The sequence below is a fragment of the Molothrus ater genome, chromosome 1 (assembly GCF_012460135.2).
Source record: "Molothrus ater isolate BHLD 08-10-18 breed brown headed cowbird chromosome 1, BPBGC_Mater_1.1, whole genome shotgun sequence".
Classification (NCBI taxonomy): Eukaryota; Metazoa; Chordata; class Aves; order Passeriformes; family Icteridae; genus Molothrus; species Molothrus ater.
Genome location: NC_050478.2, coordinates 11,150,375 through 11,162,084, shown reverse-complemented (window position 1 = coordinate 11,162,084; position 11,710 = coordinate 11,150,375). Strand labels below are relative to the sequence as shown.

Sequence of the window (11,710 nt, the reverse complement as noted above, 5' to 3'; positions counted from 1 at the left end):
TAAAATTATACTAGAAATACTAAGTTTAAGTCAGTTGGCAGTAAAGCCTGATTTGAAAGCCCTCAGCTAAAATCAACTGAAGCCCAGGGTTTGGCATTCTATCTCAACCCAGCCCTTATGTCAGTTGTGCTACCTTGGAACTCTGGTCTCTTATTTTTGGTCCATTTCACCAGCAACTCTGATTAATCCCAAATGAGGGATCCAAAGCACATTGAAGGAGAGTAAGGTGCACTCAGGTATCAGTCAAGACTCTGCCTTGGCTTCTGAAACCCAAGGCTTTCTACAACACCAAGTGCTTTGGGTTTTACTCCAACACTACACAGCTTTGGTTAGAACATGGGTGCAAAAAGCAACCAGCCTTTAACCTACAGAAAAACTGAGGGTGGGTTCTCCTCATCAGAGTGGTTTTGCAATACTTTCACTGTATTCTAAACATTAAAAAATTAGTTTAGATTTCACTTTAAAATACCAGTTTGTAACGTGGGGTGAAAAGTCATGGAAACTTCTGCATAACAATATGCAATTATAATTTTTTTCCATACAGAATGGGAAAAGACAGTACAAAGGCAGTCCTGAACACCCTTTACTGGCAGTGTGACCATTAGTGCTACAGAAAACCTACTGTAATAAACAGACTTGGCCTTCTTTTCCAAACTGTGCTCATCAATGCCTCAGAAACAAACTTTTTTAGTAGAAGAGTGGAAAGTGAATAGGGAGATCCTCTGACTACAAAAAATTGAAATATTGACATCAACAGTAACCTTAATGCAACACAGAAAAACAGCAAATTGCAAAAAAAATTGTTGAATGTTTTAATGCATTTTGAATTGTAATGAAGAAAAACATTTTACATCTAAAAACAAATTAGCAGAATAATAAAAAGTGGTTCCACATAACTTATAAATTCTTTTCCCCAAAAGGTAGTTTTCACAGATTTAGGCAACAAATAAGATGTTTCATTCCAGATCTTTCTGATTGTAAAGTATACACAAACTTTGTGAAAATTGCTGTGCATTGCTTGAGAGAAAGACACAGAAGCTTGGTTTTGCCTGGTGATGAGTTTTCTGTGAAATTCTGCACAATACTGAAACTGTAACTGCAACTCTGCTCCATTTAATGAAATGCTGGACATTGTTAGTGCTGAAAAAACACTCTTTAGAACATTTAGAGCCATGAAATGTTTTAGTCAATGTAGTATATTCACTACCCCTGCTCATATGTTTAGCTTCAAGAGGAATGGCAGTTTGGCTTACCCTTCACTACAGTACAGAAAACTAAACTAAGTGATAGTTCAGTGTTCAGCTGATTTAAGTATTAGCCTGCTCATAAGAACGTGGCTCTAGCACCTTGTTTGGTTGATTCTTTTCAAAATGAAACCATGAAATGTTTCACCCATTCTGGTGCCAGCAGATGGCCCCTCTGGTGATATAAAAAGTTTGCAGCAATGATGATTAAACTGCATAGAGTCCAGTGGTTCTGTACTACATATGTATGAGAGAAGCTTAGACACTTTAGTTTAGCAGGACCAAAACCAGTGACCCTCTCCTCTGCCTCAGGTAATAAAGGAGAGCCATTGTCCAGATCCTACATGCAGGCCATGCTGGAGAAACTGTTTGTACAGGCCAGACACTTTTCTCTTATTTTAGAAAACAAAAACCTTTGTAAAGTTCTCTCTGTTACCAACTAAAAGAAAGTGAGTCTTGTTTTCTTAAGGAATAAAACCTGTAACCCAACATCAAATGGTTTTAACCCAGAGCAAAAAACCCAGGAGAAAAAGAAAAAAAAGTGAAAATAAACATTTTCACCATCATTTAACTCTTACCACCAGAAGACTCAAAACTCTGCAGCTGCTTTCTGCAACCTCACTAGTTTGAGTATTTAAGATTACTCCAGTGCAGTTGTCCACCTTGCACCTCAAGAAAAAAACCCAAACCCCACAACAGAAAAAAACGTGGGATCAAACCACTCTAATGACATGTGACATGACAAAGACACTACATATATTCTCCATTAAATATTTTGTGTTTCCTTAATGTTACAGTCCAAAACAATGTTTAGGACCCCCATTTCCCTTCCATTCCTCACTGATGCATTCATTATCCCATCCCATCCCACACAAATGTTAGTTAACAGGAGAACCAGCTAACACATGTCTTAATGTCATTACAAACAGTGATGCAGAGGACATGAGCACAGCTGTAGTTGCACAGAATCATGATGATGAGATAAAAACCTCTGAATACATCTGCCAAGCCACCATGAACCCCAAGATTCCCACTGTCAGAGTGCACCCTTCCTTACCTTCAGCCTTCATCTTACACTGTGATATGTCAGACAGTTGGGACAGCATCTCCCTTCAGCCAAAAGCAAGTGTCTGTCTGAAGAAGCCCCTTCCATTCCTTCCAAGACACCAGCTGCCACCTGCATTTACTGCAGCTGCAGAGTAACACCCCACTGCCAGTGCAAAACACCTAAACAGAGTGAGGAGCAAAACCAAAGATCATTTGGAAGAAAGAAGGGAGAGCTATGCTAATTGCCCCCTTTTGGAACAGGACAGAGACTGCAGTGCCCCTGTCATGGCTGGGTGACACATGATGCTGACAGTGTATTGCTCCACTAGCTTTATGTGTTAACTACCTTAAGGATCACATGTAGTATGATTGTCTTTCCTCTCCTGTCAGAGATAGTACTTCAGCCACAGACCAAAGGTGCTTTTTTCTAGGCTACAGAGAGATTTGATGCATCTTGACCAACATTCATTTTTGAGGTAGTACTCATTTACTTTGTATTGCTGGCTCAAAATAAAAATATGGGAAGTGAACACAATTAAAAGTATGCTCACTGTAGGTACATAAACAAAATCATCAACCCCCAAATAAACTATTTCCTTTCTGGGCAGATAACCAAAAGGAATTAATCCTTCTCACAAAGGTTAGCTAACATTCACTGGTAAAGTCAAACTTCCATAAATGGTTTATAACAATAGCTATAAACTAAAGTGCTTCAGAATTTGCTTGACTAGATTTCAGTGATTAGAATCATAATATCCTGGATTTTTGCTAATATGAAATGTGATGAGGTTTCAGAATCACTTTATATAAGAAGGGCAGAATGAATCTTTTTCTTTTTTCAAAATAAAAAGTACAAAAAAGATTACAAATAAACCTGGCAGTCTGTACCCACTACAAGTTTCTTGCATTTTCCTTCTCAAATCTACTATTTCTCTAGTAACTAGAGTAAAAATGGAGTTGAAGTTGCACTATATGGCAGCACTAAAAAAAGTATTTAAATCAGATGCAAACAGGAAAATGTTTACAATCATACAACTAGCGAAATTCACACTTCATTTCAAAGTTTTAGCCCTGCAGATTCCTTTTAACACAAGGCAGATATGTAGAGTCATGGAAAAACGTAACAGACTGTATACACTCTCTACAGTAATTACATAAGTTTCACATTTATGTCACAAATGTAATGCCCTACTGTGTAACTATTAAATGCTAAATAACTTATGAACATTTATGTGCTCTACGCAACAGTGAACATATTGACCAGTGGATGGCAAAATATAAAATTTCATACACAAGACAAACTAATTTTTAAAAAATCACATTTTTCTGTACAACCCATGCAAACTGTGCACAATGTGGTAACAAGAACAACACTTGCTCTAGTCTCCCCTCAGGGAAGAGCTGTTACAGCGACAGCAGACCAGTGTTCAGAAAAGTCTGCCCAGGTGTAGAAGTCCACGGCGACACAAACGCAGAAACTCCCAGCATTTCACTTCTCCTGTAGCAAAGCAGGGATGTTGATGTTCCAGCCGATGGCCTGGCGGTCAAACCCACACGTGAAGAGGTTGCAGATGGGATGGTCCTCACACCAGGCACAGCAGCAAACCATCCTCCTGTGCCCCTGCCACCGCGCGGGAGGGAGGGAGACAGCGCCGTTACTGACACGGACTGGGACTGCTGGGCAACAGCCCACTGCAACTCAACCCTGCCAACCCTCAGCCCACTCTCTGCAAACAGCCCCTGAGAATCCTAAAGGTCACTGCTACCTGCATCTGTAAGCTAAAAGCCTTCAGAATGATGTGACTCCTCAGCAGTGCATCCAGCAATGCATCCATCAGGATGCAAAAGGTGCATCAAATTTTTTTCAGTTTTCCAAGGTCTGTTTGCTATCTAGTTACATTTTCTTTACAAAAGCAAATCAAATTTTGATTTTAGCATTTTTAATTATAAAAGCAGTCTTAAAATAAGGAACTACTTGCTGGCAACTACTTTGTAACAAGCCTGCAAGACTAAGTGTGCATATCATCCATAATTCAGGAGGGATAATACTGCAGCAGGAAGAATGTCACACTGATGAAAATAGTTCAATAGCAATAAAAATGTCCAAAATAGGGTTCTGACCAACATTCAGGTTAAAAAATAAATAAATAAAGTCATTATTTCAGTAGTGTCAGCTTGAATGAAACTACTAAAGAAAAAAGGAAGATGTGCACACATACACAAAAAAATCCCCTCAAGACTATAATTAGTAAATTAAAAAACCTACCTAAATTAGAAAAAAAATCTGAAAGAGATTAAGTAAGTCTTAGAAGTCCTTCCTAAATTCTATCAAGAACTGCTGAATCAACCCCCAAAAAGGCCTATTTATGTGACATAATCCAATTAATTTTACTTAGTCTGATTTGCTCCATTAGTGATGCCTGCCATGCCAAATAGTGCCATGAATGCACAAAACCTGATGGCTGCAGCGAGGATGGTTTATTACACGGTAGGATGTATCTAGAATGTATGTGAACAAGCATAGAAGAAAAAAATTAAAATTTATCACCAAGTCATACAAGGTGAGCTCACAAAACTGAACCTCATGTTTTTCCTCTATGTCTCTATGTCATGGAATCACAGAATGGTTTGGGTTGGAAGGGACCTTAAAGATCATCTGGTTCCAACCTTCCTGGCATGGGCAGGGATGCTTTCCAGTACACCCGGTCACTCAGAGCCCCATCCAGCTTGGAATATATAAACCAATTAGATATTGTGTAATTTAAAAAGAAAAATCACCATGAGAAAATCACCATTAAACCTCATAGTGAGCCATTTTTCTGACATGATTCACATCAGGACATTAAAACACATCAGCAACGCTCTTCCACACTTATTCCATTTCATAGAGAAGGCAGATATGTGTTGCACTTTAGCAAGGGAAAACATCATGATAAAATTCACTTGAAACACCATCTCCAACTCCAATAAAAACGTTCAAAATGTTTCACATTGGCACGTTGGTTATTTTGAATAACTAACAGCACATTTATTCAGACCAGGCCACTCAGCATTTGTTCAGCTGTAAGGCAGACAGACCAAATGCCACTGAACCCTGCCTGAGGAAGGCCAGAGGCAGGGAGGGCAGCCCTGCAGGTACCTGTCTGTTGCTGCGGGGCAGCCGCGCCAGCCGCACCCCGGACATGTCGAACAGCCGCACCTGCCGGTTGTCGTGGGGAAGGGCGATGATCCTCTGGCCAACACACACGTTAATCCTGCAGAGAAGGGACAAAGGAGGCTGGGGAGCAAACAACAGGCCTGGCAAGCAGAAACTGACAGCACAAATTTAACCTCACGGGAAGGGATGCAGCTGAACTTTTACTGGCTAGAATTCAGAAACGGAAAGAGAAAAAAAATATTGATCCATTGAGGTATTTTTTGTAAGAACTGAAATGAGGGATGTGGGACTCCAGGCAGCTCTCCAAAGTGCAGTTTATTCCATCCAAGATGTTACAGCAGCCCAGGGTGGTGGGTGACAGAGACTGTGCCTACAGCTGTCAGCTCCAGCTGCAGGCAGGCCTGGAGACCCCTTGGTTTTGGTTACATTGCATTTTATACTTTTCTTTGCTGAGCATCTTCATACAGTAGAACCAATCTATACCTTAACTATTATCTATAGCCTATCATAACTACCATAATTACCACATTCATTACAGTTTAAACTAGAAGTTGTTTTTCAGTTTTCTTGCACTGGAAAATTCTGAGACTTTTTTCCTACTTGCAACTTTGCTGACTTGTTTGCTTGTGCTATCTTTCTGCTTGGTAAAAACATCTTGTTTGAGGTGGGTTTATCCTTTGCTCTAAGCCATAAAAATCCCTTTTAACTAACACACCCTTTGCCTTCTTGGTTATCCAGTAAGACTGGCTCAGCAATTCTTTTCTTCTATATCAAAACTTGCTTCCATCTCTATTCCTTCATCAGACTCTACATTTAAAAATCTTTCTGCCAAGCATACATAGCTATGAGACTTTCTTGTCAAACTTTTATCTTCCCAACAATTTTCTATTGTACTAGATCCTCAAATAGCCTTAACATCAGTATTTTCTTATAGAAAATTTCTTAAAAGCAATGTACTTACTAAAAATTAATGTTGATCACACCTGCACTTTATAGAACCATTTCAGACCTTTTTCAAATTTCTATAAATCTCAAGTTTAATTTCAGGGACAAAAAATAAATGTATATTCAGTGAATTAATAGAATAGACTATTTCAGTTGAAAGGTGCCTGCAACAATCATCCAGTCCAACTACCTGACCAGTTAATGCCTGACCTAAGCTTAAAGCAGGTTATTAAGGGTATTGTCCAAATACTTCTTAAATACTGGAAGGCTTGGTGTATCAACCACCTCTCCAGGAAACCTGTTCCAGGATTTGACCACCCTCTCAGGAAAGAAATGTCCAGTCTAAATCTCTGTGGCACAGCTTTAAACCATTCCCACATGTGAAAGTAATTAAGAATTCATTAAGAAAGCATGAATTAAGCAAAGCAGTAACCCAGAGATCTGCTCACCTGTTGACTGCAGAATCTGTGCGGATGGTTGCAATAGGACTCCTCATGTTTTTCAAATCCCAGACTTTTACTGTACGGTCATCACTACCAGAAACAACGTTGTCTCCCACAGTGAAAACTGCAGATGTCACAGTGCTAAACAACCAGGAGTAAAGACAAAGATATCAAACTTTAAACTTCTTTATTAAGCTAGCATCTGAGTAAAAGTTTTATTTTCTGCTCCTGTGCTTCCTTTAGCACATGTAGCTTGCCTTTTTTTTTTAAGCAGAGTAATCTGAAATTTTAAAATTCCAAGTAGTTAGGTTTGAATTAAAAAATATTCTTACAAGAAGCTATGACACTCAAGGTGAACAGGGCTTGAGTGGCCCAAGTGCTAAGAGAAGCAGCCCAACAGTAGAGACTCACTCTGGAGGCATCTTTCATATTCCACTCATTCTGACACGAGCTGAAGAGGCCCAGTCTTGGGTCTGAATTCACTTTTGAAGTTCTGCAGGTTTATCACACAACCCCAACAGAATCAGTAGCACAGAGTACAAATCTTCTTAAGTTATTTGAGATCAGTAACCAATCTTTTCTTTCCACCCAAAGGTTTCAGTAGAACTATCCCAGACATTTTCATTCACTGCACAGATACTGAGGAGATCCCAAACACCTGAGATGCAGCTAAAGCTATTCTGTACCCACACAGGAACATGCTGTAATCCACACACAGAGTCTCCAATGTAGTTCCACTACCAATAGCTACGGCAATTAACAATCTCCAATGGTGATTTCTAGTCCTGTTTTACAAGCAGCTGAAGTCTGAGAGTCAGATAAAAAATGCCAAGTAGCAGTCAGAAGGACAAGCATACAGTTCTTCAAATTTTACCTAGCATGCCTAGAAGTGCACAAGGGCAGTCAGAGAAAGACTCATGAGAATATTTCTAGCAATTGAAAGTCCAACATATTACTTCCAGTAGCTATTTTATAAAGAATTGTATTTTAGAATTTTATTATCTTTGTATTTTACAGCCTTAGATAACAGTATGTCATCAATATATTGGGCTCAAACAAACAATTTTCAGGATGATTCTATGACTATTTTTAAGTACTTTACCTTTATTTCATATTAACCAATTAAAAGCTTTTATACTACAATTTTCATTGTAATTGTGTGAATTCCCAACTCAAAGCCAGTTATTTTCTGCCCATATAATGTACTAACAAAGCATTTTTAGGGAAGGTTTCTCAATTTTGTTTCTACAGATTTGATTTAATGACCTATCTTGTAACTTGGGTCATGCACATCAATTTCTTAGAACTTAGTAATTTTAATTTAAGTTGTCAGTTGTTACTGTCACTTTAGTTGTTCTGCAGAAATTTGAATTCATGTCCTATCCAAGCTGCTGATTAAGATTAGCACAAGCCAGGTCACAATGGACCAGTTTATGCAAGCCTCTTAATTTAAATTGACACCAAATTAAGTTTTAATTAGGATGAAGGCCCACTTTTTTCATGATACCAAGTTTCCTAACACATTATTAGAGTGCAGCTAAGCCACCAGGGAGATAATTACAGAAAGAACCAAGAGGTCTTCGAAGAATCTTCTGGACTTTGTGAACAAAAAGTCAAAAAGTTAAAACATACATGAAGGCCACAACTGCTGAGTCTCTTTCATCAGGCACCATCTCATTTGGGAAGAAAACTCACTCATGCAGTCAAGCCACTGCACAATACAGCTGGCATCTTCTTACCACCAAACTTGATCCTACCAGCCCAAACTCCTTTAAATTAGCCAACACCTGCACTTCTCACTAGTTCTCTACACAAAGAAGCTCAGAAAAAAAAAATCAGGTTTTTACTAATCTCTATACTGCTGCAATACATTTGAAGCAAAGTGTAGAAGTTTAAAGTTTTCTATTCAATCTCCATAATTTCCACACACATTGGGAGACTTCCTAGCACACAACAGCATAAAGAATTCAAGTCATAGAAAATCTCCAGGTGAATGAATATACTGTGCTTTAGTATTCTGCTGCCAACAAACAAATCTGATCTCTTTCTCCATCATACATTTTATTCCAATTACAGCTGGAATACATTGGGAAACTGTCTTAAAATAACCTTCCACTTTTGGGTGCTTTTTTCAAAACTTTAAAGAGCTTTCCAGCTTCTTTGATCTCATATTGGTTTTGCTTTATCATTTTTCACTTTCAAAAATGGTTAAGTTTCTTTGACCACATAAGGTTCTCTAATCCCTAGATTTATCATTTTTAAATGAAAACATTCAAAACTATTGCCAGGAAAACAGAATGCCAACCCCAGGTTAGATCAATCCTTCCTGCTCCTCCAAAGACTCTCAAAAGATAACAAAATCCTTTCCAGCTTAACTTACTCTTTCAGCTTAACTGTTCAGATATTACTGGGTACACCAAGCAAAAGTTTGTAAAATAAAAATGCACTTAAATTCTTCTGTAGCTCTCTCGAAATAGGGCAAGAGATAGAAAGACAAAGGGAAAGCTGCTGGTCTCTTTTTAGTGCCAACTTTAAAGGTGCTTAGTGGTCTGAGCCCTCCATTCACCCTCAGCTCAGCCCTGCAAGGCCCTGCAGGTTGGGATGTGCACTATCTGCAAGCACATGGGACTATGAAAACAATCTTTTACATAAGGAGCTTTGAATTTAATGGCTAAATATAAAAATACTTCTCACTGGACCCAGTGTTTATGACCAAAAATTTTGGTCCCAGTTCCAAAGCAGACAGTATATGGATGTCTGCATAACATTCCCTGTGCTTTTACAAAAATGAAGCATGACTCTTCTAAGGGAAACACTCAATTCAATTGTCAAAGACATCTCCTTTTCAAAATAGGATTGCAGGGCTTGAAGTTTTAAGTCTAGAAAGACCAAAACAGTATCATCATTCCCACAAACCTGACAATTCTGGGGAGGGTTATCAGCACTTCATTCATCAGAGTAAAGACAAAGTGGTTTTTTGGGGTTTTTTTTTCTTTTTTACTTTAAAGTAGTACATAATGAATTAATATTTTAAAAAAATCACATGCATTAAAATTCAAAAGTACGCTCAACACTACAGATCTAAAACATGAGCAAGTGCTACACTCACAGATCTTATGCAGTACAAATTACATTCTGTCTCCTCTGGTACTCCAACTGAGGCATCTCTTAATATGACAGATGCATCTCAGCTTTTTTTTTGTTTTGTGTTTATTTCGTTTTTTTTAATTAAAACAAAATAGAAGAAGAAAAGCCACTTCCTACATATAAACTAAACCAGGATTTCAGCCCAACTAAAGGGGGATGGTGAGAAGGAAGAAAGGGACACAAAATCTGTTGGAAGAAAGAAGTTAACAGAATCAGCCAATAAGCTAATAACCTTTCAAAAGTATTGCTTCCATAACCCCATCCATATCACAAAAATTAAAAGCCTTTCCCCTCTATTTTCATGTGGCTAGATTTAATTTTCGTTTATATTAGTCTTCAGTTTGTTCTCACTCAGATAAAACTCTGGTTAACATCCCCTTGGCTAAATTAATAAAAAGTGTCAACAAAAGATCATCAGCCCCCATGTTAATTGAACGCTAGAAGACATTAGATTTTTAATAACTCAAAAAGATGACAGGTATTGTAGGACATTAAAGAAAGAAAAGAAAGAAACAAGCAAAGAGGAAGCAGTCTTATGACACTTCAAACTGTGGGTCCCACAGGGAGTTTGGTGTGCTACAACTATTCTCCAAAAAAGCTTCAGCCTCCGCCAAACCCCAGCAAAACTCATTTATCTTGTCACAGGGAGCAGCCGAGCGTGTACTTCCAGCTGACAGCGTGGCACTTCCTCAGCACACACCAGTGCCTGGCCTCCACCATCCTGCTCCCTGCGTGGGTCTCAATCACCAGAAATGCTGCGCTGCTCGCACTCCTCATTAGGCCCAACAGCTGTCTCCCAGTCACACTGAGACACAAAACTGCTTTGCATAACAATCTGCTGAAATTTCACACATAGGGGAAGGGGGGGAAGAAAAAACGTGGAAAATGTTGGACCATGAAATGCTGATGCAGAACTCTCGCTGGCAATGCACCAAAAAAGAAGTTAACACTGCTCTTTCCATTTTGATTTGCAACCTAAGCTGGGATTAACCATCAAACTGGGAGACAGCACAACTTCATGAACAGGCATCTACATGCATAAATCTGTGTGTGGGATGAAAATGGACTAAACCAGAGCTTTCAGATGAATTTATTCAAGGTAGCTTGAATACATACAATTACCTACAGTTGTATGCAACCAGCACAATTTGAGGGCTCAAATATGCCTCTCATTTTTAGTAATAAAACTGAGAAACAAAACCTAAAGGAAGCTCAATTTGGCAATACATTTGCTGCACAAGTTTCCTTTGTTTTAGGGGAACAAAGCATATCCCCACACTAAGCAGTCTGCAGCCTGAGGGGAAGCCAGGAACTGTGTTTAAAACCTCCAGATGTGGACAACCCCATCTCAACAGGAGATGGCATTGGCCACAGGAGGCCCAGGTAAGGAGCCCACCCACATTTGAGTGCATCCAGGTTTCAGAAATGCTAAAAGCACTCAATTCCAGCAAGAGCTACACATATCATTCCAATGATTCCCAAAGTCTGTCTGTGGATTTATCTCCAAATATCAGCAGAGCTTTTTTTCTGCAACTTAAGAAATGGTAAGAGCAAACCATGAAGGAATTACAGAAGCACAGAATCATTTAGGTGGGAAAAGACCTCAGAGGTCATTGAGTCCACCCTGTGATCGAACACCACCGTGCCAACCAGACCATGGCACTGAGTGCCACATCCAGTCTTTCCTTAAACACCTCCAGGGACCATGACTCCACCACCTCCCTGGA

General features: G+C 39.1%; 1 protein-coding gene across 2 annotated transcripts in view; it reads right to left on the bottom strand.

Annotated features, from left to right (window-relative positions):
• Positions 1–798: 798 nt before the first annotated feature.
• The window catches only part of WDR37 (WD repeat domain 37), a 44,377-nt gene continuing 33,465 nt past the window's right edge, over positions 799–11,710 (bottom strand). For both annotated transcript variants that reach the window (XM_036405728.2, XM_036405735.2), the window contains 3 exons: positions 6,843–6,977; positions 5,431–5,545; positions 799–3,912 (listed from right to left, as the gene is read on the bottom strand). In XM_036405728.2, coding sequence (XP_036261621.1) covers positions 3,781–3,912; positions 5,431–5,545; positions 6,843–6,977 — 382 coding nt within the window. In that variant the 3' untranslated portion in view covers positions 799–3,780. The remainder of the gene's footprint in view (positions 3,913–5,430; positions 5,546–6,842; positions 6,978–11,710) is intronic.